General features: G+C 54.6%; 3 protein-coding genes across 3 annotated transcripts; 1 reads left to right on the forward strand and 2 right to left on the reverse strand.

Annotated features, from left to right (window-relative positions):
* Window positions 1-1,019: 1,019 nt before the first annotated feature.
* LOC113146851 lies at window positions 1,020-4,838 on the reverse strand. The gene is made up of 3 exons (XM_026335433.1): window positions 4,454-4,838; window positions 1,307-1,514; window positions 1,020-1,137 (listed from the first exon to the last, which is right to left on the reverse strand). Exons 1-3 carry the CDS (start codon window positions 4,836-4,838, stop codon window positions 1,020-1,022), a joined length of 711 nt encoding a protein of 236 aa, XP_026191218.1.
* An 8,624-nt stretch (window positions 4,839-13,462) lies between these two features.
* LOC34623217 lies at window positions 13,463-20,347 on the forward strand. The gene is made up of 16 exons (XM_026335443.1): window positions 13,463-13,632; window positions 14,042-14,274; window positions 14,407-14,533; window positions 14,705-14,754; window positions 15,089-15,166; window positions 15,372-15,455; window positions 15,840-16,167; window positions 16,300-16,994; window positions 17,133-17,975; window positions 18,132-18,226; window positions 18,550-18,656; window positions 18,748-18,805; window positions 19,140-19,528; window positions 19,734-19,817; window positions 19,968-20,065; window positions 20,148-20,347. Exons 1-16 carry the CDS (start codon window positions 13,463-13,465, stop codon window positions 20,345-20,347), a joined length of 3,639 nt encoding a protein of 1,212 aa, XP_026191228.1.
* A 1,048-nt stretch (window positions 20,348-21,395) lies between these two features.
* On the reverse strand, window positions 21,396-25,491 carry LOC34623216. Its single transcript, XM_026335451.1, has 8 exons — window positions 25,450-25,491; window positions 24,964-25,330; window positions 23,435-23,521; window positions 23,062-23,126; window positions 22,896-22,965; window positions 21,990-22,078; window positions 21,647-21,701; window positions 21,396-21,481 (listed from the first exon to the last, which is right to left on the reverse strand). The coding sequence occupies exons 1-8, from the start codon at window positions 25,489-25,491 to the stop codon at window positions 21,396-21,398; spliced, it is 861 nt and encodes a 286-aa protein (XP_026191236.1).
* Window positions 25,492-25,994: the final 503 nt, after the last annotated feature.

Here is a 25,994-nt window from a genome sequence, read left to right on the forward strand (position 1 = left end):
AAACATGGAGATACATATAGAGAGAGAGAGACAAACAGACATGGAGGTATATATAGAGAGAGAGAAACATGGAGATATATATAGAGAAAGAGAGAGAGACATGAAGAGAGAGACATGAAGAGAGAGACATGAAGAGAGAGATAGACATGGAGAGAGAGACATGGAGAGAGAGAGAGAGAGAGAGACAAACAGACATGGAGGTATGTATGCAGAGAGAGAGAAACATGGAGATACATATCGAGAGAAAGAGAGAGAGACATGAAGAGAGAGACATGAAGAGAGAGAGAGAGAGAGACAAACAGACATGGAGGTATGTATATATAGAGAGAAACATGGAGATATATATAGAGAGAGAAACATGGAGATACATATAGAGAGAGAGACAGACAAACAGACATGGAGGTATGTATATATAGAGAGAAACATGGAGATACATATATAGAGAGAAACATGGAGATACATATAGAGAGAGAGAGACAAACAGACATGGAGGTATATATATAGAGAGAAACATGGAGATACATATATAGAGAGAAACATGGAGATACATATAGAGAGAGAGAGACAAACAGACATGGAGGTATGTATATATAGAGAGAGAAACATGGAGATACATATAGAGAGAGAAACATGGAGATACATATAGAGAGAGAGAGACAAACAGACAAGGAGGTATATATTTAGAGAGAGAAACATGGAGATACATATAGAGAGAGAGAAACATGGAGATACATATAGAGAGAGAAACATGGAGGTATACCTATAGAGAGAGAAACATGGAGATACCTGTAGAGAGAGAGAAGGACGGAGCGAGAGATAAGTATAGAGAGACAGACAAAAGCGGAGAGAGATGGGGAGAGACACCTCGAGATAAAATCCAAAACTGTTAAGTAGGAGCCGCACACTCCTTGAGGGGCAGTCCTAGACAGTGTAAAAGGTTTGTTGTTTCGCGCAGCGGGCGCGAGGCTTCACACAGCACTAGCAAGCAGGAGTACATCCCTTTAGCCCCTTTCTCGTTTCTAGACATCGGCGTAGATCCTCGACAGCGTGCACGGAGACACGACGACGCACTGCACTTTTGCAGACAAGCAGACTTTACAGGCGTTCGCCGCTTGCGCAGGGAGCTCACCAGATAGCCTGTAAGGAATGTTTTTCTTCGAAGTTTGCGCAGAAGGCGTCGACGGCTTCGAGAGTCTCGAGACCGTTGAGAACGTTCTCTTCTTCCGTCTCCGATGGCTCAGCCTGCAGATGCGTCTGCTGCTGCTGCTGCGTTTGGTGCTGCGCGCGCGCTGGAGGCTGCTTTTGCGGCTGCAGTGCGACGCTGTGTTTCTCAGCCTTGGAGGCGAGCTCTGCGTCATCCTTGGAAAGCAGCAGGAGCTCAGCATCCTTGAGCACTGCCATTGGCTGCGGATATCTCAGCAGCTTCACTGGCCAGCACAAGAGGTACCGCTGCGTATCCAGAGGCGACGCTCTGGCTCGCTCCAAGGTTCCGAGAACGCCAGCTTCCCAAGCTCCTGAATACACAGAAGCCTCACGCATGCCTCCATCTGACGACGTCGGGATCCATGCAGGTGCTGCTAGACACTGCGAGACCCCTCCAAGCGATCTCCCTTCCCCCTCCCGCTGCGTAGAACGCCTGGAAGCTCTCGCGCAGCGTTGCATCGACTCCCGCAAATCATGCACACGAATATGTACTTGACGAGAGACGCGACGCAGCACGAGAAAGTCGCTGGTTGCGCCGTCTCCACACCAGCGCCCACTGGCGGAGAGCCATACAGGGATGCTGCTGCTGCTGTCTCCGCATGCGCGAGGAGCAGCAAGCTTGCGAATTCACGACCATCCTTTTGCAACAAACGAAGGGATGCTCGAGGGGAAGGGGAGGATCAGGAAGGCGCTGTGCTTTCGAGGCCTCTTCTTACCGTGCAAAACAAAGCAATACTCCAACCACTTCCACAGCTGAAGAGCCTGCATGCAGTCCAAAGTCGCCTTCACCCCCGGCAGAGTAACAAACAGCGTGCAAGACGGGAGACTGCTCGCCAACGCCTGCTCCTGCTTCACCCTCTCCGCCTCTCGCATTTGCCCCCAAAGACTCCAACAGCGCTCAAGAGGAGCATCTGGAGGCAGCGTTGGCACGAGAGTCAGAAAGAGTTTCGCCTGCCCCTGAACGCAGAAAGAAGCCATGCGGGTGCCTCCAGAAGGCGCGTTCTTGCAAAAAGGAAAAAACAAAAAGTTTCCCGAGGCTCTGCACAAACAACTTCCCGCACACCTCCAGCCACGGCAGCCCGCCAAGCCCCTTTGCCCTCCTGTCAGACGCAGCAGCAGACGGAAGCAGCAACAGCAGACGGAAGCAGCAGAGAGCAGACGGAAGCAGCAACAGCAGACAAAAGCAGCAACAGCAGACGGAAGCAGCAGAGAGCACGCAGAGGGGCTGGCTGCAACACGGCGAACGAACGCCCATACACACTCAAAACAAAGTGCCCAAAGGCCACTTCACAATACAAAATACAATATGCAGTACAAAATACAATACGGTACAAAATTAAATACAAAATACAATACAAAATAGAAAATATGATACAAAATTAAATACAAAATACAAAATAGGAAATAAAATAAAAAATAAAATACAAAATACAAAAGACAATACAAAATACAATACGATACACCCCACAAAAAACTACACTACAACACCACCCCACGAAGCAGTCCCGCATCGGTGAATTGCGAGAAAATTCAAAGCCTCAACGACGTACCCTGAACGTGTTTGGGGAGATGACATATTCGTGTTGCACATCCCACAGCAGAGAGAGAAGCTGCCTGAAGTCTGAGAGCTTGCTCTTGTCTAGCGGCACCATGAGTCCGAAATCAGCGTTTACGCTGGATCCAGCAGTCAAGGGGGCAGTGCTGGCTGGAGTGTGATCTGCCTCGTTGGCAGCTCCTTCGAAGGAGGAGGGAGGCCCCTCGACGACATCGTAGAAGCCGTCTTCAGCTGCGGCGTCTGCGAAGTCGTCGCTGCTCGCTTCTCCGTTGACAGGCTGCCAGCGCTCAGCAGCCTCGCTGCAGGCAGCGGAAGCCTCCGCTGCCTCCATCGCAGCAGCGCGCCGCCGCTCTGTCGTGGAGGAGCTGTTGACAGAGGGCAGGAAGGAAGGCCTCTGAGGAGGCGGAGTGGCGAAGTCTTCTCGCAGATCTGCCTTTGCCGAATCGGCAGGAGGACCTCGTTGGAAGCGTTCTTGCGTCTCGTCGCCGCTCGCAACGGATTTGGTTGCGCTGACGCGCGCATAGCTCAGGAGATTGTTGAGAGACGCTGTGGAGTCAGCGGGAGTCTTCGAGGATCCCCCCACGGAGACAGTCGAGCTCGCACGGCCCCTTGCCTCAGATCCCTTTCCAGACATTGTCGCTTCGACCCCGTTGGACGGCTCTACACAGTAGCGTCTCAGCAGCGGTATCCAGCTCTCCGAGATCTCTGGCTTTTGCGTCATGAGGCAGGAGGGGCCCCCCCTCTCTTCGAGAGAAGAGACGCTGGGCTGCAGAGCAGCCTGGGGAGAAAGAACGCGGGAAGGAGCGCCTCCCCGACTTCCGCTGGCGTTTCGTCGAGTCTCGGGAGGAGACAAAGGCCTCTCGGAAGACGCGGCTGCAGCGCCGCTGCTGCTGCTGCGACGAGGATGACGACGGCTTCTTCTTTTCTCCCGCATGTCTTCAAAAGGCAGAATGCCACTGTCCACTCTTGAGCCACCGAGGGAAGGACTCGTGTCGCAACAAAACGCCGATGCATTCGCGCAAGGGCCCTCTGCACCCTCTCTGCCACTCGAATTTTTCCACGCCATTGCTCCTGTAAGCAAGCCAAAGCCTGCAACGCTCTGGCGATAGAGCCCGTAGTCTGCGCCCCCACTCGTTCCTGCGTCTCGAAGAAGCTGCGCAGTAATGGCCTCGTAAGCCTCTCTGCATGCGTCGTTGTAACTCTTTCCCGGAGCGAAAGGTCTGCGAGCGCCTGCGCCTCCCGCGCACCGACTCGAGCTGCCGATACTGCCGAATCGCGATCTGCGCGTTCGCCTCGGGGTCCGTGCATAGTTGCTGCTGTTGCTCCCGCTGCGATTGCCGCTTCTGCTGCTCCTGCTCCTGCTTCTGCTCTCAGACGTCTCCCGCGAGAGGCTGTGCGAAGCCGAGGCGCTGACTGACGCCGGAACGGAGAGCGAGTCAACATACAAGCCAAGACCTTCAACCGACAGAACCTTCAGAAATGTATCTTCCGCGAGGCTCCCTCCGACTCTGCAGACTCCCGGCTCGGAGAAGTCTGAGCCGCGAGGAGCCGCGTGGAGGACGGCGCTCTTGAGGCAAATGCCCAGCGCGAAGGGCTGGCTGCTGATGCTGTGGCGGTCCTCTATGCGAATGTGAACATCCCGCACCCGAGCAGTGAAGCTGGAGAGCAGCTTGAGGAGCAGCTGCCAGAGGAGACCTCGCTCTAGCGACGAGAACAAAGCCTTGTACTCCCCAGCGGCGAGAGCGGCCGCCTTGCGCTCGTGGTAGTGTCGAAGGAAATCCTCTGCATTCCAGTTCCCGCTCGACTCCACCGAGAGCAGCACCAGCACGTCCTTGAGCTCTCCTAGTATGGGAGCCGTCCCCAAAGAGTAGACGGGGAGATCCAACTGCACCAAGCCGATGTAATTAAACTCCGGCCGGACTGGCAGAGGCAGCACTTCGAAGGCCTTCTTCTTCAGCTGGAGATGCCGGAGCAGCACCTTGCCCGTCAAAATCCCCGAAAAATCCAGCTGACTCCTCTCCAGACCCTCCACATACTCGCCAGCTGCCTCATTCAGCAGCCCTATCAAGGCGGCTGCCATTGCAGCGTCTCAAAGACCAAAGAGCGCTCTAGAGCGTGGCACCTGGAGGAGGAGTCTGGTGAAAGAGGCCCCCGGATTCTCGGACTGCCGTGGCTAGAGCCTCCGCCCCCCCCCCTTCCGACGCTCGCGAGGCACGGACGCGCTAATGACAGACTCCTCCGGAGAGAGAAAGCTGGAAGGCGATGTGCAAGCAGCGGCAGCAGCATTGCCTGTTCCCCGGCCTGTGGCCTCTTAGATAGTTACGCGCTAGGAATTTCTCGCTAGCATCTCAAACGTCTCGAAGGGGACTACAAAGAACCAGACACTCATCGGGTGCCGCCTCACGGAGTAGACCCTTCAAGCGAAAGGGACCTCCGCAAGCACAGATGAATACTTGAACACGCAGACACACACACACCTCTAGGGAGGGAAGAAAGGCAACCGGCATGCGCTTACTCACTCGGCAGGTACATGTATGTCTGGGAGATGGATATGTGTGTGTAGAAATAGGTGTACGTACACCCGGCACGCGGTTCTGATGGGAGTCGATGAAGAACGGTGGCGGGTGCTGCTGACGCTGATGCTCCTACGATCTTAAAAATCCCTCTGTGCTGCAGTAAGCATGTGCATCACCCTCTTAGTACGCAGAAGAAGGCTCGCGCGAAGATTTTAGATGAGGAACTGGGCCCCTGTTGCGCGTCCGCTGGTGCAGAATGTACCCAAGCAGCGGGGTTCGCGGCTTGGAAAGACGGGAGCTCCTGCCGCGGCGCTGCAATCGTGGCCTCTAGGGCCGACAAAAATAGGGCGAAATGCAAAAGAGAAGGCAGAGATTCCTTTGAAAAGGGGATCCTTGATCCCTGCTCGCGCCTCGCAGCGCCACGAGCAGCCGGCGGTAGGTGCCGGTAAACTCGAGGAAAATTGCTACCTGCAAATTATCAGGGAGCAAAAATCACAGTAAAGTTCTCATTGAGGTTCTAATTCCTTCCCGTGTGCGCAAAGAAAGCCCTTTGCAGATAACTGCTGCCGCAGCCGCTACTGCGACCGCTGCTGCAGGCGAGAGCCACGCAGTCCACTGCAGCAGCACATGCCGTTGCAGCTGTGTTTTTACACTGCCATTCCTGGATCTGCGCTGTAGCATCTATTCTTTTGAGAAACATGAGGCCTTTACAGGCCACAACGCTCTATTCCTCTTCCTCGAATACTGTCACGTCTACAGCGCAGCAGAAGGGCCGCTAGGGGCCCCCGAGGCGAGAGGACGAAGATCAGTCAGACTCACGGGGGGCCCCTGGCGACGCCTCGCACTTTAGCAGGGTGTTCTTCCGGCAGCACAACAGGGAAGCCTCATTTCGATGTGATGACCAACAAAAACAAGATTTCTCCCTCCGCGATCCCCGAGCAATAGGCGAGGGATGCCACGGCACTCGCTCGCCTGACGCACTCTCCCCCTTCCAGTCAGCAGGCCAGAGAAGGCTTGCAGTGCAGCTCGTTGTGATCTTCCATTGCTGCTGCGATCTTCGGGTACCATGAGTCTTGCGAAGGCTGCAATGACATGGAGGACCTCTCCTTGAAATGCCGTTGTGCAGCATGCCCTTCAGCTCGACTCAGGCTGGGGCGAACTGTAGGTAGTACAACTCGGCACTTTCCATTTCACTCATATTCACGTTCTCCCTACAGAGAGCTGGCCACCTGTTTTGGCTGCCTGAATACCCTCATTTTGAGAGAGTAGCGTCATCAGCCCGATGCGATAGGAACCATCATTGGTGTAGCGCCTCAACTAGAGCCTCTGTGGCGCTGTAGCCAAAGTCTCCGTAAGGCAGTGCATTTCGACACATCACAAACTTAATAGGAAACTGCCAAGTAGGCCCAAAAGAGCTTCCTTTTTCTCTGCCTGCGCCACTCAGCTTCTGAAGGAGGACAAAGCGACAGCCAGGGAGCATGTACCTCCATCCTCCAAGCCATACAAGCATTCACAGCGAGTTTCATCAACCCCTGCTGCCGCACACGCACACAAGGTTGGGCGCTTCCGCATCTAAACAAGAGTAGCTGCAACAAGTATGATACTGAAACGGACAAATCAAACTGTTGATTCTTCGCAACTTCTTAGCTAAATGTCTCCAGTGGTAGTAGAAAGTGTTTAAGTGTAAAATCACCTGTGCAATCTTCGCCTTATTTAGAAACACACTCTCGTGCTCCGTACCTGTACGCGAAGACCAACTCCCTACAGGAAAGCAGCAGTTTCTTCACCCTAACGCCCCTCACTACTCACAAACGTGAAACAGTGCAAATGAGAAATGCAAGTGCATGCATCAATCGCTAATGTGAAATTTACGGGAAGAGAGGCACATGCCCTGGCCAAGGACGCAAAAGGGACTAAATCGTCACAACCGCGGCGGTGCGGGGGTTGACTATAGTCCAAGCGACAAAATGTGTAAGCTTCGTGCTACAAAAAAAACAGAACACAAGTCTAAGATTTGAAGAGACTCAAAAGGCTCACTAGGTCAGCAGAGAGTCTCCGGTGACAGCGCAATATCTGCTTGCAAGTACAGCTACTGCATGCAACGTGGTCGCCTTCAAGCGACCCAGCAAAGGCTTCAGAAAGAATACTGGGAAAACATACCTACGAGTCATTGCGCATAAGTAAAAATGTTGGAAGCACCTTACTAACTGCCGGCACTTTTAAAGACAGAACTTCAGATGGAGGTAGGTGTTTCGAACAGAGCCGTCACTGGCAAACCACTATCAGCGAAGAGCGCAAGGTATGCTATGCATGGCGAATAGCGTTGTGAACCGACCAGAGCCAGACGTTTCCCCACAATCAGAAAAGCCAGCAATCGATCCTGCGTCAATCAGTGAGGGTGGCGTGCCTTACTGCATTTCACCACACACTTCCGCCTAGTGTATCCTCATCGCTCGATAATCCTACCATCCAACAGCTCTACGACTCCTTGTAGATCCTCGGCCTTTTTGTTGGCAGGTTGCAAACCTGCCAGCAAAAAGTCCGGAAAAATAGTTTTGGGGAGCTTGAAAACGTCTTCAGTATATCAATATCTATAGCTCTGTGGCAACTCCAGCTTTTAGGAAAATAGATGTAGTAAGAAAGGGCTGATTCGTGAGAGCATCGCTTCTCTTCCTTGCCACATGGCTGCACACATCTTCGTCGTCACCTATTGGTGCACCTAAAACAGCCTGGTAAGCCACCAGCACAAAGCCTCCCGGCTAGAAACACGAAAGCCGACCGCCGCGTACCATTGTTCCGTGTTTGTATCTCCTGAACTTCGCGCATACATACACGTGTGTTATCTAGCATTTCTCTGTCCCTCCGCTGCGAAGGGTAGATGCTACCCCGTATACTAGGTCCAGATCAGGATTGGAGAGTTGCTCCTCAGGTCAGACCAGGAAGACGCCTACTCAGGGGAACGACGAATGTGCTTGTGTACTCTAAACCAACTTAGCACAACGAATAATCTCAAGACACGCAAGTAAATTATTTAAAGTACGGAGTAAAATACGCTGCAGAAGAGTGCGGTTGGTGTGCTCTGTCTGTCCACCGGCCTCGCGGTGATTCGCAGTCGTCACTGTAGGGTTAATGCGTAGGCAGGTCATAATGACATACCAAATACACTAACACACCTCCTGTCACTACCCGTAATAATACTCCTGAGGAACCTGTGCAGATTGCAGATATATGTTCCGTGTATGTGAGCCATTTCCTGAGCCACGACAGAGTTTGGTCAAGGGATGAGATAGACATACTTGGTCTGCTCTGCTGACGACGACCGATGCGGTCCTGACACTTGACCTTCAGGAATACGACAGCCCATTCCTGACTAGATCAGTCCCAATCCTTCCAAAAATCGGAAGGCCTTGCAAACGAGAGGGTTTAGGATAATTGTACGGCTTCGGCAGCTAACAATCTCGGCATGGCAGTGCATACAGCTCTACCGCCGGATGCATCCCATGTCATTAGGACCGTCAGGGCATTTGTACCACAGCGTGACGCTCCACGTGACCCCGAAAAACATGGACATATGCTTCGCTTAAAATTGCTTTTTTGCATTGTTGCTGGCTTCGCACAAACAACGGAGTCCCCGCTTTCTGCGTAATCACATGACGCAATCTTCAGCACGGTAGGGCTTCACCCTTTCGCCGTTTGGGTCGTTGGCAATGGCAGCGGGTGCTTGGGTGTCCAAAGTATGGGAGTCATCCAGTTGCGATAGACACAGTGGATCATTAGAGGCAAGCGCGCTTGCGTTGTACCATAGTGAATCAGTGGGGTGTCGTGAGACTGCGTCGCCGACCACGTGCTTCATGCCCGTAGCATATCTTAGTGCAGTATCTTACTGCAGGAGCCGCCCAAGCTAGCGAACAGCTCTCTAGGCTCATCAAGGTTCAAGGTCGCACTTCGTGTACTGCAAACGAGGATGCTAGTCCGTAGGAACCCCGCAACGATGCACACATAAATAGTGCGGGTTGTCTATTACTCCCCAGTGCACCGCACAGAGTTCTCTCTCACCCTGGATACCGCTGCTCGATTTTCGTGGAGCCAAGAAGTTAACAAGCAAGGCTAAATTTTCTGCTGTAAAACCATGCGATGCGAGAGACGCAATCGCTATAATTAATAACAAATACATGAAGTCCTTCGCATTGCACTGCTTGTCCCCCAACAGCTCAAGCACGCGCCGTCAGGGGTTTAGCAGCTCTTGAACATTTTGGCTGCATACAAACAAGTTGCCTATGTTGACAGCCATTCATCCCTTCTTAATAGACTCATAATACTGCCATCAAACTTCTCGCTGTAGATCAGCTGGGGCCCTAAGAAATTCAAACAACATACATGTACACTACAGTTTGCGACTCCGGGTGTGGAACTAAGTTTGAGTCATTCGTGAGGGATACTGAAAACTGATTAGAAATCGTTTGTAAAGTCTATAATCCACCATACATTTGTTTCGTGTCGTGTGCTAGGTGATTCGCCAAAATAGGCATTAGAAATTGTCGCTTCACAGTAACCTTTTTCAGGTGGTAAAGCTTAACGCGCAAGTGCGACCTTGCGTTCATTTCCTGCACCAACATCCGCTATGTTCAAAGCGCTGGTTGATTCTTTGATTCTGCGCTTTCCACTACCCCTCAATCTCCTTTTCATACTCTGAGGGCTTTGGATTTCGCGGAACATAGCTTGGGGCTAACCGGGGAGTAGTTTAACACGCGGAGCTGGATAACGAGTACATGGCCAAGTTGCTCGCAGCGTAGGAATATGCTTATCCCTGCTGTTCACCGGCTAAAATGTTGATTGAGTTTTTTAACGAAAACAAGTTGCAGATCCAGTAGGAGGAATACATGCTCACAACCGTTTTTCGTACTTCGCTGCTTGGCCGTCCGCATGAAGTCAGTGCCTCGACAAGTTGAGGAACCGATTCTACCCCGCACATCATAGATGAAACTATCGTTATTGAAGAGGCTGGCACCTCCTTCTTGCCATGGCTGCCTGACATATTAACCTTTATAGCTCACAGCTTTGGCCGCATGCACGCTCTCCATTGGGTCATGCCCGGCACATTTACGATTACGGCATAGTACACGGCTGCAACATGAAAGTTACGGAATATACTGCTAGGATTGGATTTTCTATTCAAAGTAACGCTTCGCTGCACTAGCCTTTCCATCCCTTGCATCTTGCCGTCACTAACCAAAACTGAATTTTAGGGAGTGCGCTAGCGAGTAAACAGGCACACTGCACTTCTGCACAATTTCCTTCGTTAAGAGGTGCACTTCATATCCAGCGTCGAATAAGGCTAACTAACTTGTTTCCTTAATTTCGGGATGTATCAGCGCAGAACGGACCAGCGGTCAGTCATGTACTGCGAGTCTTCCCACTGCGGCCCCCTTTACTGTGCAGAAGCCTGCGTGGAGGGCTTTCCGTTTTTCTGACGCTCCTTTGTTTGCCGAGCGGTGTGCCTCCGCTGGAACCACTCCCGCAATTCAAGTTTTTGGCTCTTTGCATGCTCTTGAGTCTCTGGAATATATGCCCCAATCTATCAAACTAAAAGCATGTGCGCTGTTTGGAGACTTTCCGGGGCTTTCGGGGAGCACGAGTTTCCTCTGTACAGACTGTAGGCTACGGCCAAGGGACACAATCGAGAACCCCATACACTCTGACCCCCATTTGGCTTTTCTTGTTAATTGAAGAGGGTGCACTCATTTGCTCCGGAAACAAACAACTCATCATTTGAAGAAGCCCAACCAATCGGTTCGTCTACTCGCAAAGTCGATGCTGCTCTTACAACTAGCTGACATGACACTTCAATAGATTGTAACAAGCCACCGATAAAGGAGCTGCTCTTCCGCGATGTGGATTATGGGAACCAAAGTTACACATTTCTCGGCATACCGGACTACTGATACATTCTGCTGCTTTAGCTTTCTCAATTTCTGCAGAGCTTGCCTTTGAGCTGCTCTCGATAAAAACCAACTAATCAAAGCTTGTTTGAAAGGCTGAACTAAATCAGTCCTTGCAGGCACACAACATCCTCCACATACATCGAGCCATCGCCAAAGTGCTTCACATTCCATAAATATGCTAAAGGAACAATCGTTTCGCATCATCTGGTTATACACAAAAGCGGGTATACTTCCAAACGTTTAACAAACATTTCTAGTACTTGCCCTTCCTAAGGGCGTTTCCTTTGAAGATTAGCTCATTGACGGATCCATAGGGATGTATCACCTGACAACTGCTGGCTTTGTACTAGCTCCGGAGCTGGCTCAGTCACATCAGCTTGCGGCCCGGCCTCTGTCGTTACAACTCGCGTTGTGCCGCCGTCGGCTTCGATCTACAAGGAGAATTCGCTAGCCTGTTGAAACATAGAATAAGAACACTGTACAGCGCATAGCTTGATGTAGAAATGAAAAGCATTGTAGGGAAACCTGATATCCCACTTCATCCACAGCTCGCGGATGGTTTGAACATCCGTGTCTCGAGCCCCCCACTAATATGAGCTGTAAAACGCGATCTAAAACCCTCTTAGGGAGGCACCTAATTTTAGACTCAATAAGAACATGATAGAATGTTATCGTGGCTTCTGAGGTGCTTCCTCCTGACCCTGACCGCTCCCCGGATTTTTACGGGAGGGGATAGGGACAGCCAGGATGCACAGAGCTGCACTCTCCAAGCGCTCAATACATTCACAGCTAGTCGCACATAAAATGTGGCTTAAAAACTGCGTGCTCTTGTAGAGGGCTTACATGACTCTGGCCTGGAAAGGGTATACGAACGGACGAACTAGAGAGTCGATTCGTGAGGATATCTTGGTTAGACAAAAGTAGTGTAATTTAAAGCGTAAAAGCATAAATAGGCGTGCTACACTTTTCATGCCTGGGCTGTTCCTTGCTCTTGAAAAATGTGAGGATAGCTGGAGAGATACGGGTGTTCCTGTGAGGCCTATCGAAGCCGCCACAGGCCTGAAGTGCAAATTTTCAGGCTCTGGTAGTAGCAGTTGGAGTGTTCGGTGTATATTCAGAGGGAGGAGGAGAGTGTGTCAGAGAGCGGCAGTAGCGGGTGGATGATGCCGGAGCGGCCTCTTCATCCTCTTTGTGTTGGCGCTGTGCTAGCCCCCATCCAGTGTTTTTACAGCGCGATCGTGACACCTGAGGAGCTTTTGTGGCCTCTTTCGCACGCCTGGTGCCGCATGCTAAGGGGACTCGGGTGCCCGCCACACGGGCCAGGCCAGCGGTGGGGTTGGTGTAATGCTGTGGCAGTCTTGTTGAAGGGCGCAGTTCAGCGGCTTTCAAATAAGTGAGTTTGTATGTTTGAGCCTGGCGGCAGTCCGCTAAGGCTCGCTTATGCTGCACAGCATCGCTCGGTGCGCTATCGCCACTGCAGGCAGAGGAGAAGAGGCTTCCCTTTCCGGGCCGTGCCCTCTGCGCGGTGGAAAGCCGAAACTTGCCTGGCGTTGCAAGAAGTATCTCTCCAGAGCGAATTAATATTTAGCTCTGGGGAAAAATAACTCTTGGAGCATCCGGAGACTCCCATGTGGCTTTAGGCGCACGCTCGATAAGGGCGCCGCCTTTGTCTTGCCTGCGGACTGCTACACCTTGAACCCTCACCTCACTTTTGAGATTGGTCTTTTTTAGAGGCTTCTTTGCTGCAGCCGGTCTGGAGATTTTTTCTGGATGTGCAGAGGGGCGCTGCTTCATGGGCGAGGCCTCCCTATTCCACGAGTCCTTCCAAGAGATACTGGACGGGCACGCTGCGTACATACACCTCGGCTGCTGCTGAGCTGAGCAAAGGCGCCTCCACCAAGGTGGCATGATCTGGACTTATGAACGCTCTCTCTGTTTATCCCTACAGAAGTTTAAGGTTTCGAGGGACGCGAGGCCTCTAGGGGACTCTCAGCGCCACAGGCACACATTCGAGGCTTCCCTTCTTGGATCTTCCTTTTCAGTACCCTGCTAAACCATGAAGTCGGACGAGGTGCTTTGCACTGCCGTTCGCTGTCGCGTCTCGCTCTCTGTGTAGCCAGCGCCAGGAACACTTTACAGCCCTTCTAAGCGCCTCAACTTGAATGGCATCTACATGTGTCTCGCTAGCATTCAGCCTCATTTCTCAGAGGCACCTGTTTGTTCCTTCTTCTCAGGACTCGAACGCAATGGTAGCCAGCGGGAGCGACACGGGAGGCTCCCCCCCCTCCGCTGGACCGCTTCCCCGCATTGCCGTTGTTGTTCGGAAGCGGCCTTTGAGCGCCCTCGAGGCCATGCGGAGAGACATAGACCTTGTTCGAGTGAAGAGCGGTCATACGGTTGTTTTAGAAGAGCCGAGGTGTGTGGGAGTGTACCTGCTTTCGAGGCACAAGTTCTGCCGTTTTTGTTGCACACATGGGGAGGTCGACACCCTGGGGGCCTTATATAATGGCTGGATAAGACTTAGCCGTGCAGCAGCAGCTGCCCTCTATGAACGTCTGGCTCAATACGTGTCTGTAGGTTGAGCAAGGCTGTGAAACAGGGGCCTGATGGCTATGCATATTTATCTGTACATATATGCGCAACTGTATATGAATTTATAGACAGACAGCGTGCGCCACCTCTCCCGCGGTACAATACCACCGAGTCCCTTCTAAAGCACAGTATATTGGCAAGCTTTCAAGTACATGGGGAGGTGCGACAGTGTCTCTCTTTCTCTCTCTCGAGACTCGCCGCTCATTACTGTTTCTTTCTGGGGATTTTTACAGAGAAAAGGTTGACTTGACGCCGTATGTGCTACGGCACGAATTTCGGGTGGACAGAGCCTTTGACGAAACGGCCTCCAACTCTGAGGTGTATAGACAGGTGGTCTCTTCCCTCGTGGAGAGCTGCTGCACCAAGGAAGCCAGTTGTTCCTTCTTCGCGTATGGACAGACGGGCAGTGGCAAGACGTTTACGATGCTAGGACCGCAAGGCAGTGCAGAGCAGCCAGGAGATGATCGTAAGGCTTTTTTCAATAAATTTTTGACTGAGGCTTCCTGCGAGCGCTCCTACAGTACAGTACAGCAACTCAAGTGCACGGCCGTGCGACAGGGGCCGCATGCATTCTTCGGGGTGATGCGTTTTTGTGCAGAGGGTATATTCGCGATGGCTGCTCACGATATCTTCGATTATCTCAAGGCGGATAACAGCACGAAGACCGTTAGCGTCTCGTTCTTCGAGATTTACAATGGAAGACTCTTCGACCTTCTCCAGGACAGGTGCCCTTTGCTTCGACAGCAGCTGCCGTTAGTGCTGCTAAAGGCGCTTGGCGTTCATCTGCCTCGGGGTGATGGTTTCTGTTCGCTTCGCGCGTGGCTGTTGTTGCTCTTGGTGCTGGCAGTTCAAAGAGCTGCCGCTGTGCCCGCTGCCTTTGCGTTTTTTGAGTCCAGGAAGCTGGTTGCTGCTCTGGAGAATGGAAAGAAGGAAGTGATCGTCAAAGGTGCGTATGCTTGCGGTGTGGTCGGCGGTGTATGTATGTATGTGTATGTATATATGTGAGTGTATGTATGTGAGTGTATGTATGTATATGTGTGCGTATGTGTATGTCTGTGTGTATGTGTATGTATGTATGTACATGTATGTACGTGCGTGTATGTGTATGTGTGTGCGTGTATGTATGTATGTACGTATATGTACGTGAGTGTATGTATGCATGTGTATGTATGTGATTCTATGGAAGGGCAAGTGCCACGGCACTGCTCGCTTGCCCGACAAGCTTTTATTACCGATGTGTGTGTGTGTGTGTGTTTGTGCTGCATCGTCTGCTCCTGCAGATTTGCGAGAGGACGATGTGGCCACTAAGGAGGACCTCCTGAAAAGAATCCTGGGAGGCATGGAGTTGAGGCGGATCGGTGAGTTTTCCAAGCGCGCTGGCTGTGACCCTCCTGCTAGAAGTTTTTCTGGAGGCGAGCGCTGTGGGCTTTGGAAGGGAGGAGCAAATCGAAAGGCGCAGTGGACAGATGGAGCAGACCTGACACAAATCCGAAAGCCGTTGATGCAGAGCTGCCAGAAGGTGTGTGTGTTCTACCTGATTTGCTTTTCCTGGATTGCCCCTAGGTGCCAACTCGGTTAATGACGAATCCTCGCGATCTCACGCAGTCTTACAAATACATTTGCGGAAGCCCTCAGGAAAGGTGGCCGGTAAGCTGTTCTGCGTGCTGCTCTGCGCGTTGGAGTAGGCGCTTAGGGAGCTGTGTCGGAAGCAATATGTGCCCGTTACTTTTAGAGGCGCACGTACTTGGACGCGTGTGGAGGAGAGGAAGAGGGGCTATAATTAGGAGGGGGTGGGGGAAGCGGCGGGATCTGTGCATGTTGAGCTGCATGTCGAGCTGCATGCCCTGTCCACAGACAGACCGTTGGTTTGTGGGGCAGTTGGACGCTTTGTTAGGCGATTGGGGGTTCAAGAGGACGTTGCGAAGAAGAAAATAGTACAGCCGAATGCATGCACTGTAGCGACAGGTGTGTGGATTTGCGCGTACATATACATATATATCTATGCGTTTCCTTGTGGCGTTGCTTTTCTAGGACGCCTCGTGTTTATTGACCTTGCAGGCAGCGAGCGAGGGGCTGATACGCTGCAGCAGTCTCGCCAGACACAGCAGGATGGTGCGGGAATCAACCGTTCCTTGCTGGCTCTGAAGGAGTGCATTCGAGCGATGGATCGAGATCAGCTGCATATCCCCTTTAGAGATTCGGAACTGACAAAGGTCTTGAGGGAGGTGTTTGTCGGGCGCAGCAGCCGAAGTGTCATGATAGCCACGATATCTCCGGCGTCCTCGTGCTGTGAGCAGACGCTGAACACCCTGCGGTACGCATCCAGAGTCAAAAACTTCAAGCAACAACAGCCGAGCATGCAGGCCGACAGCAGCCAGCAGCAACTACAACAACAACCCCACCTACAACAACAACCCCACCTGCAACAACAACCCCACCTACAACAACAACAACCAGGCGCCACAGAGCACCCCCTACAAAGCCCCCCCAGAAGCCCTGTAGGAGTGTCTTCCCTTACGGACGAGGCCTCCGAGTTCAGGAGCTGCGGAGGGCAGAGTTCGTCAGAGACTTCCCCAAGGCTGCCTCCACCCACACCCCTAGGCGGTGCTTATGCCGTCGCTTACGCCAACAGGGCCCCCCGCGCCTCCAGCTACGGCTCGCCTTTGCTCGCTTCGAGCTCGTCTTCTATCCAGGCACCTCTTGGCAGCAGCAGCAGCAGCGGAAGACCCATCAGGAGTGCTGGAACCGCGCGAAAAACCTCCCTCGGCAACGTGCTACTTGCCTCCAGAAGAACCGTAGGAGATGCTACCACCAGAGGCGCTCTCGGATCCATTAGCCCCCGTCCCGTCCAAGACGCCTCTTCTGCGGTAAGAGCTTGCTCGCAGCAAGGGCTCTCCGAGGCGCCGTCAGGCTTCCCCCCGCCTCTGCTGCTGCTGCACAAAGTCTCCGCCGTGCAGAGGTCAGCAAGTAGCCGTCGAGAGCACGGTCGCCCACGTGTGTGCGAGCGAGATGCGTCTTGTCTGCAGCAGGTCGAGGCAAAGGGCGTGCCGCTCCTCCCTTCACCCCTGAATACTGCGCGGCAACAACTCCAAGGACCCCCCCGTCCTGTCAGACGCATTCCAAGGGAGTTTCCTCTCTCTCCCCGCAACCTGAAAGCCTCGCACTCCACAGCGGGAGCTGCAGGCAGTGCCGCGGCGGCTGCTGCTGAGGCGGCAGCGCTCGAGAAGGAGCCCATGATGTCTCCCAGGGAAAGGTCGCAGCAGCTGCAGCGTCTAGCGCAGCAAGGCCTAGTGCGCAGACCAAGCACCGCCTACAAGGGGGCAGTCGTCAAACACGCTACATCCGTCGAGGCTTCGAGCATCCGGCCGGGTTTTCGCAGCAAGCTGCAGCAAGAGCAGCAGCAGCACGAGCCGCAGCAGCAGCAGAAGAGGGCCCCCGTGGAAAAGCGAGCGACCACTGCTGCGCCCGCCAACACCTCAGCACTGCGGAGATCGTGGCTGCAGAAGCAGCAGCAGCAACAGCGAAGCAAGCGTGGTCTCTTGGGAGACGATGGGGAGACGCTTATCTTCCTGAAGGAGCCCATGGCAGTGGCTGGAGGGGCAGAAGGAGCTAAGGATATGTCCCCTCCGACTGACGCACGCAAGATGACTTTGGATGCGGATGTAGGCGAGAGAAGCATCCAAGACGAGAAACAGCAGATGCAAGACGATTCTTCGACTGCCGAAGCGGCCGCGCAGCTCTCGCCGCTTCTCAACGAGCTCCACGTACGGCGGCTTAGCGGCTCCCCTTCTTCCTCGATACACTGCAGTGGCGAACCTCCGAGCAGCAGCAACACCAACATCAGCAGCAGCAACACCAACATCAGCAGCAGCAACACCAACATCAGCAGCAGCAGCAGGTTGCGGTACAAGGCGGGTGCTGCCATCGGCAGCAGCACGATGGACGCCAGCGATCCTACGCATCACTCTCTTTTGGAGCAGCTGCTGCCCTCTCCAGAGCAGCAGCAGCAGCACCAGGAGCTCGGCGGAGATGCCGAGTGTACCAGCCCGCGAGCTGCGACATCCACGCCCTTCAACCTGACGCGGCTGTTGCAGCAGACTTTGCAAGGGGCCGAATTGAGCGCCTTGAGTGCTGCTGAGCTCGAGAGCCTCCAGGCTCAAGTTAGCGGTGTGATGCCACTCTCTCCCTTCTGTCGCCGCGCGAGGTGCTGTTGCTGTTGGGGTGTCGAGACAGCCGTCTTCTGTCTCTCTCTCTCTCTCTCGGCGTGTATGCGGTCTCTGCAAGACGCCTTTGTGCCGCTCTGCTGCCGTGTCGCCGCTGCAGGAAGGCGGCAACACTACATGAAGAGACTCTTGGAGCTTCTGCGAGGACGAGCCGCGGAAGGCAGCGGAGCGCAGGGGCACCACGAGAGGCAGCAAGTGCGTCGTCTTTGTGTGTTTTGTGTTGTGGGGTGGGGGGATCTCTGCCGGGGGTGTCTGCTGCGAGAGGAGCTGCTTCGAGTGCTGCTGCGTGTCTGCTGCGAGAGGAGCTGGTTCGAGTGCTGCTGCGTGTCTGCTGCGAGAGGAGCTGCTTCGAGTGCTGCTGCGTGTCTGCTGCGAGAGGAGCTGGTTCGAGTGCTGCTGCGTGTCTGCTGCGAGAGGAGCTGGTTCGCGTGCTGCTGCGTGTCTGCTCCAGCAGCCGCTGCGTATCTTTTTTCCGTGCGGGGCCTGTGCGGGGTGGGGTTGTCTTTACGCTGCTGCAGGATGAGTTGGTTTGCCGACTGCACGAGAAGAATCCGTGCAGTCCCGAGTTTGCGGAGTATGCTCGTCAGAAGATGGAGCTTGAGTTCAAGCGTCTCCTGCGCATGCGGTACGGCTGGTTTGAAAGCAGCGAGCAAGGAGTGTCGACGCCCTCTTTCTTGAATGCCATGGCTACCCTCTTTGTGATGCTGCTCTCGCAGACATTGCTGGCTGCAAGCTGAGGAGCTGCGCCTTGTGCACCGTCATTTGGGGGCAAGGGTTCTGAAGAAGTGAGTGTCCGTCACATTTACAGACTGGCGACGCGTAGCTCATAGGCCTTCCGCCTGCAGCTGATGCTGCTGCAGCTGCTGAGTGGTTCTTGCACGTGCTGGAGCGGCTGCTGCGTTGCAGCTGGTGCTGCTGCTGCTGAGTGGTCCTTGCACTTGCTGCTGCTACAGCTGCTGCTGGTGCTGCCGCTGAGTGGTCTTTGCACGTGCTGGAGCGGCTGCTGCTGCTGCTGCTGCTGCTGCGTTGCAGAAGAGAAGCAGCCACAGACAGGAGCCGCGTGGGGAGTCAAGATGATGCGAAATTCTCGGATGGCTACCGTCTTCAGCAGCTGAACGAGGCTGCGCCAAGCTCCAGTACGCCAAACTTGCACACCGTAGGGACCGACGTGGCGGGTGCAGGAGCACATACAGAAGCTGCTGTGCCCCCTGCATGCACGCGACTCAACTCGAGCGAAACTAGACTTGCAGCATGGCTAGCGCACGCCGCCTCGGGGGTCCATACACCCCGCTGGCTCGCCAGTTTGTCTCCGCGATCCAGTGTGTCTGCATGGGCGATCCCTGGCACGCCGGCTGCACCGCTAGAGGGGGCCCTCTCAGAGTGCGGGGGCCCCCCAGGAGGGGCCTCCGAAGAGGACACCTCTCCTGCGTCGAGTGTGAGGGGCAAGAGGCCCCCCCCATCAGGTGTAGATACACCCAAGTCTGTAAATATCACGGGGTGGGTGGGGCCTTCCTCTGTACTACAGCCGCCAAGCCTGCGGGGAGTGCCGCTGGGCGATGAGGGGGGATTTTAAGGTTTTTTTCGCAATGAGTAAGCGGCTGGTGGGGTTGGACATCATCCCACTGCGTAGCTGCCACTGAATTTGGTAGAGAAAAGTTTCGAAGGCTGCCCCTCGGCGGCACTCTTAATAATCTCGTGCAAGTTCAGCCACGGACGGACTCCTGTGTCGTGCTGTGGGAGGCAACTGGCCTTCCGAGGCAGCAGCTCAGCCGAAAAAAGCCTTGCTGCTTGCATTTTGCGAGTTGTACAGAAAGCAACGGGGAGTCGCCTCCTGTGTCTGGGTGTATACATGCACATGTACGAGTGTCTTATACGTATGTATGTATCGACGTGTATGCGTAAAAGTATACATATATATATGTATATGCCCCCCTAGGGGTCTCTTGATTTCCATGCAAACTGCGTGCGAGGTGCCTGCCGCGATCTTGTGGGGTGACCACTCCGATCTCCAGAATAAGTATGCAGCGGAGAAAAGCGTAGGCAACTAGACGAGGCCTCTGTGAGGCTCAAACGTCTCCCTCCACCCGCGTGTGTTACTGTGCGGCCCCTTTTGCAGACTCTTCGTCCCTTGAGACGCCAGCAGGAAAGGACTGTGGGAGCTTAGAGAAGTGGGTAGCAGCTCCGGAAAAGGAAGCCCGATTACGGCCCTTGCATGTGCAGCAGCCGCCAGAAGAACTTCGCCGCCTCTCAGGATCGCTCCTCGTGCGCGATTCAGACTGCTTCATGGACGTCGATGCAGCTGTCAGCAGCAGCTAGATCTTTCTCCTTGTTTCGTAGATGCGTTGCAACTACCTCAAAGAGTGCTGGCTGAGCGGCTTATCCGCCTCGGCAGCAGAACGACCCCTGGCGTCCCCCAGGAGTCGTTACAGCACACGCGCGTACCGCGGGGTGGGAGGTTCGCTTAAAGGGCTTTTCGGGGGTGGTTTGTAGAATTCAAAGTTTTTTGGCGAGCCGACCTCACTGCACAGCGACGATGGGCAGTAAACTAGCTTTGGGGAGGCCTAACAATAGGCTGTAAAGCACGCTCCATAGAGAGGCGTCGTGTCTCTTGCCTGGACCCTCCAGGCAGCCGCAGGGTGTGCATGCACAAGCACCTCGAGAGAGTGCACCCCGCAGCTCGTCGGCTGTTTCTGGCCTTTTCCTGGCGCGCATGCAAAAACACACGCCTCCAGAGGCTCCCACTCAGCAATGCTCTTCTTCGCGCGTGTATATATATATGCCCGCGTAGCCCTCTTTTTCCGCCTTTTCCCTGGCGGCATGCTGCTCTTCTCGCCCGCCTTCACACTGATCGGGGGCAGCATTAGTGCTGCCGCGGTAGCATGAATTCTGCTGATTTCGCTGGCTGCGGCAAACCCGCGGCTTCAAGGGCATTCCTTCTTGGCCCCTCCCCGCCTCCCCAGCGAAAAAACTGGCTGCAACGAAGAACAGCCTTCAAGGGAGCCGAAGTGCGCGCACCTACTTCTTGCCCCTAAGTAGAAGACACACAACACACGCGGCCTCTGCAAGAAACACGTAGTTAGGCCCCTCACGTACTTGTATAGCTTCCTTCGCCTTCCTCGTCAAAAAGAAAACGCCTGCCTCCACGCTATAGGGGGAGGAGAGGGGAGGGGGGAAAAGGAGAAAAGACGCGTTCGTAGGGATGCACCGAGTGTTTTCCGCTCCCTTCTACAAACACGTCCCCGATTCGGATTATGCCGCCCTCCCCCTTGATATTACTAGGCCCCAGGCGCCTTGGTCAGCCAGCAAGCATATCTATCTGCGTGTGTGTGTGTGTATAAAACCGTCTACAAGTAGAGATCTGCGCTCACCGCAAAACGGTGAGGACTGAAGGAGGCAGCTGCACTTTGATGGGCTCCCCTTCGTGCATCCACACCGCCAGTTGCATCTCCGCTGCAGCAAAAGCGCATCGCAGCAGCCAGGCGTAGGTGAGTCTCTCTTCAGAAGCAGCAGTGCCTTGCATGGGAGGCGGAAGCGCTAGAGGTGCGGCGTCAAACGGATGCCTGAGCCCCCTTCCTTGGGGTGTAGAACAACCTCAGAGCAGTCCACAAGGCTTACGCGTCAAATGCTCCGCAACAGCGGGGCCCCCAAAGAGGCGCAGAGGGATAGTAACCTGCAAGAGCAAGTGCATGCAGCAGTGAGGAAGGCAATCGCGTCAACAGCGTGGGGAGAGCGCCTGCCCTCCGAGCAGCAAAGGGACGGGTGTGGAGACAGACTGGCTAGCGAACGAAGGGGGCCCCTCGAAAATGAGAATAAGGCGGGAAGACAGCAGAACAGACACGAATGGAAGGCTAGAAAAAGCACAGCGTGAAGAAGGAGACGCGAAAGCGCATGGAGTTACGAGGCGCGCAGCAAATTGTCTAGAAGCCTTTAGCGAAAGGAGAGGGAAAAAAAGCCTTGCCTCATCGAACTTCTCGTCGGCCATCACAACCGCCCCATTGGAAGTGTCAACGTACATGAGGTGAAGGAGCTGCTTTTCGGGATGGATTTCTGCAGCGGAGAGAAAGAGAGAGAGTGCAAAAGCTCACTCCGACACTACCCCTGGCAAGCGCAACTCAGAGGCCCCTAGCACGACTAGGGGGGAGGTGCTTCAGCAAGCCACATATTAAGCAGCTGCGCGCGAGGGAAGGATATGCAGGCAGGCTAAGCCGAATCGACCACAGAGTCAGACAACGAAGCACAAAGGGAGAGGCACAAAGGAAGAAGCACAGGGGTAGATCAGCGAAAACAGGGAAACTCCACGAAGAGGCCTCTCCCCCCGCCGCTTCTTATAGCTTTCCCTCAAGACGTAGCGCCTTGCAAGTGGCTTTTCTCGGGCGAAACAAGAACGTAAAAGAAAAAGCACAGACAAAGCGATGACAAGAAAAGGCTCGTGAAGAAAGCACGAAGCAGCTTTGAAAACGAAGCGTTGAAGGGGGTGCATGCAGAAGCGTAGATGGAGGCAGGGACAAAAAGACAGCCGGATTGAGAGACGGACAGACACACACGCACAGAGAGACAGAGAGAGAGAGACATGGAGACGTACAGACAGCGAACGTAAAAACACACAGTGCGGCGGCAGGTGCCCAGATAGAGGACGGAGATCGCAGATTACGCAATTACGGAGGCAAGCAGAGAGAGAGAGAGGTAGACATATGGATAGGTAGATAGAGAGAGAGAGAGACAGAGAGCCAGAGACGGACACACACAGAGGGAGAGAGAGAGAAGCGGAATCAAAGGCAGGCGTATGGGTGGTAGAAGGGGCTGAGCAAGTAGGCAGCCAAAGAGAACAGAAATTTGAAAGGGCCCTTACGAGAAGCGGACTTACTCTCGAGCTTTTTCTGCACGGAAAAAGTCTGAGTGCCACTTTTAAGGCTTTCGAGGTCGACGTAGCTAAGCTGAGACACAGACGCTTCCACGTTGGCATCGGGGATGAGATAAGGTGAGACAGCCAAAGGGAAAGTGTGCAGCTGCTCTTAGGGTTAAGGCCTTACCGAGACGGATGCTGCACCACGGCCAGACTTGACTAGCCGAAATTCCATCACTTCCACTCGCCGTCCTGAGTTCATGTGCAGACATTTCACCGCTAGCAATACACCACAGGAGTAAGCAGTCAGGTACCCCCAAGAAATATTCGGAATGAAGAGGGGCGTTCTTTGCAGCTCGAATCTACGGGAGATGGCGTGCCTGCTGCTGCAGCTGTATAGTGCCCCTTTTATATATATATATATATATATATATATATATATATAGAGAGAGAGAGAGAGAGAGACAGAGAGACAGAGAGAGAGACAGAGAGAGAGAGACAGAGAGAGAGAGACAGAGAGAGAGAGGCCTCGGCTGCCTAACCCTTTCTAAAATCCTCACCGTCCACAAGCAGTATGTTCCCCTGGCGTGCTTCGCTAGCTGTAATGCTGGCGAATCCACGCCACATTCCCGCCGCTGCTTCTGCTCCTCGTGCAGCAGACGCAGCCCATGAGCTCATCACCGTCGGAAGCCGTGGCTTCAGTGCCGAAGCGACGAAAGGCACCCTGCTACACAAGGATCCGATCATCCTGTCGCTCCAGTCCTAACCTGAGCTGCCTGCACGTGGGCAACGTTTTGCATGCAAACATGAAGCTGCACGCTGGCGGGGTGTCGAGACAGCCCAGGCAGCAGCCAGTCTCAGCCAGCCGCACTTCAGCCGTCAAGCTTGAAAAGGTACAGCGCTCAAAGAGAAAAAACCCCTGCGCACTGCGCGCGCAGAAGAAGCCGCTTTCCCGTCGGGCCGAAAGGGGGATGCGGAGGAAAGGGATGCCGTCTGCTTTTTTCTGAAGGTGATTGCGCATGCCACACCGCCTGGAGCGCACCCTCCTAGCGGTCGGCACTCCACTAAACAGCCCTTTTCGGAGCTTCAGAAGGACTATGCCTCGTGGGTTCCTTTATAGCCGAAGGGGCCTCCTCGGTTGGCGGGAGCGGGGTACAGGGCCCCCTCTGGGGGCCCCCAGGGGGGCCCCAGCCCCCCTCTTTCCAAGCGGTCAATGAATCAGGGATCTCTTCCGCGCAACTGCAATGTACATGTCCGCATTTTTTTGACTTTAGCAGTCGTGCTTTCTGTGGGAATGTGTTTTTCGTAGTGCCAGGGGCCTCTGCGGAAGCCAAGTATCGCTCCGTTCAGGGGCCCCCTCCTCCTGCCAGTCTTTCACGATGCTGGAGGCCCTCAATCCCAAGGACCCCAACTCAGGGGGGGCCCCTGAGGCTGCGCCTCCTGGTGGGGCCCCCCAGGCCCCGCCTGGTGGGGGCCCCCCGCCCTCGCCTTCTAAGGCAGGTTCTCCCCGGCAGCCTTCTCTCCGAACTTGCCAACCTGATGCGCAGATCTCACCTGCCAAAGTCGCCTACAGAGGGGCCCCCAACGAAGGAGCTTCGCGTCGCTGCGGAATATGCAGAAGCCCGCGTGTCTGCATGACGCGACTCAACGGTGCCGGCCTGCGCTGCAAGGAATGTTTTTGTGCGGAGTTTGAGAAGGAGGTCTGGGATTTTATCAGCGAAGAAAGCCTTCTGCCTGCTGGCTCGAGAGTGTGCGTATGCGTATCCGGAGGCAAGGATAGCGCGGTGCTGCTGCACGTGCTTCACCTGTTGAATGCGCAGCGGGAGCAGCAGTGGCAGCTGCTCCTACTGGCCATTGATGAGGGGATCCAAGGATACAGAGACAGGGCACTGGAGACAGTTGCTGCAAACAGCGCCGATTACGCACTGCCGCTCACAGTCCTCTCTTACGCGGATCTCTACAAAGGTTGGACGATGGACGAAATCCACAAGGCCGTAACTGAGCCCACGAGGCAGCAACAGCAGCGGCAACAACAACGCAAGGCGTCCAGCTGCAGCGCCACTTGCGGGAGCTCCTGCAGGAGTACGACGAGCGGCGCGCGCAGCAGCAGGGGAGGCCCCGACGTGGGCAGCGGTAGCAGCAGCAGCGGCAAAAAGGAGTTCAGCAGTTATTGCACCTACTGTGGCGTTTTCCGAAGACAAGCCTTCGAACGGGGGGCCCTTTCTCTGGGAGCTGACTGCCTTGTTACAGGGCACAACCTCGACGACTGCGCGGAGACAGCCTTGCTGAACCTCGTGAGGGGGGACGCGCACAGACTTCGCTCCTCCGCGAACTTTGGGGGCAGCGGCGTTCTCGCTAGCGGAGCTGAGGGGAGCAAAAGCGGCGGCATCGAAGGCAGCGAGCGCAGGGGCCCCCCCCACGAAGGCAGCCCCAGCGTTCGCCGCTGCAAGCCGTTGCTGCGGTCTTTCCAGAAGGAGATCGTGCTGTATGCGCACTTCCGGCGGCTGAAACACTTCGCAACGGAGTGTACGTACAGCTTTGGAGCCACTCGTGGGAAGCCTCGCGAGCTCCTGGCCTCTTTGCAAGCTGCCTTGCAACCCCAGCGCGTGCAAGACATTGTGCGTGCTGCTTCTGCTTGGTTGACTCTGCCTGCACAAACCCACGGCAGCAAGAGCAACGATGCGGCATCGTGGAGCTTGCTGTCTGCTGCTGCGGCGCTGTCTCCGGGCGCCTCGAGCGCCTCTCCGGAGCTTGTGCACTGCGAAGAATGCGGAGCACGCACAACCAATTCGCTCTGCCGCGCGTGCAGCCTCGTGCGGCTCCTGGAGAATAAGACGGCCCATGCCGTCAGCCTCAATGCCAGGAAGGTTAAGGGCCTCCGGCGGCTCCAAAGGCAGCAGGGCGCTTCGCAGAACAAAATAGACCAGATAGAGGCGTAGGAGTAACGCAAACAAGCTAGAGACACGTAGGCATTCGCAATGCAGGAGCAGCTCCTGCAGATCCCAGCTGCACCCCCGTTCCTCGAGCGCCGTGTCCATAGAGGCAGCTCCCGCCCCTGTCAACGTCTCTGCAAGCAGGGAGTCACATAGAGGTTCAGCTAGAACTTTGAGGGGTTCTTTC

Source organism: Cyclospora cayetanensis, unplaced genomic scaffold, assembly GCF_002999335.1.
Source record: "Cyclospora cayetanensis isolate NF1_C8 unplaced genomic scaffold, CcayRef3 CcayRef3_contig_113, whole genome shotgun sequence".
NCBI classification, from domain to species: Eukaryota; Apicomplexa; class Conoidasida; order Eucoccidiorida; family Eimeriidae; genus Cyclospora; species Cyclospora cayetanensis.

Excerpts from the sequence above, each read along its gene's own strand:
- LOC34623217 (XM_026335443.1), top strand. The coding sequence starts at position 13,463 with ATGGTAGCCAGCGGGAGCGACACGGGAGGCTCCCCCCCCTCCGCTGGA. Across the intron at positions 14,275-14,406 it reads AGAGCAGCCAGGAGATGATC|AGGGTATATTCGCGATGGCT; the intron begins GTAAGGCTTTTT and ends GTTTTTGTGCAG. Across the intron at positions 19,529-19,733 it reads AAGTCTGTAAATATCACGGG|TTCAGCCACGGACGGACTCC; the intron begins GTGGGTGGGGCC and ends ATCTCGTGCAAG.
- LOC34623216 (XM_026335451.1), bottom strand. The coding sequence starts at position 25,491 with ATGTCTTGCACGCGCTGGGGTTGCAAGGCAGCTTGCAAAGAG. Across the intron at positions 23,127-23,434 it reads GAACATACTGCTTGTGGACG|GACGGCGAGTGGAAGTGATG; the intron begins GTGAGGATTTTA and ends ACATGAACTCAG. Across the intron at positions 22,079-22,895 it reads CGTGCAGAAAAAGCTCGAGA|AAATCCATCCCGAAAAGCAG; the intron begins GTAAGTCCGCTT and ends TCTCCGCTGCAG.
- LOC113146851 (XM_026335433.1), bottom strand. The coding sequence starts at position 4,838 with ATGGCAGCCGCCTTGATAGGGCTGCTGAATGAGGCAGCTGGCGAGTAT. Across the intron at positions 1,515-4,453 it reads GTTCTCGTCGCTAGAGCGAG|GAGCTTGGGAAGCTGGCGTT; the intron begins GTCTCCTCTGGC and ends CTGTGTATTCAG. Across the intron at positions 1,138-1,306 it reads CACAGCGTCGCACTGCAGCC|GCTATCTGGTGAGCTCCCTG; the intron begins GCAAAAGCAGCC and ends CATTCCTTACAG.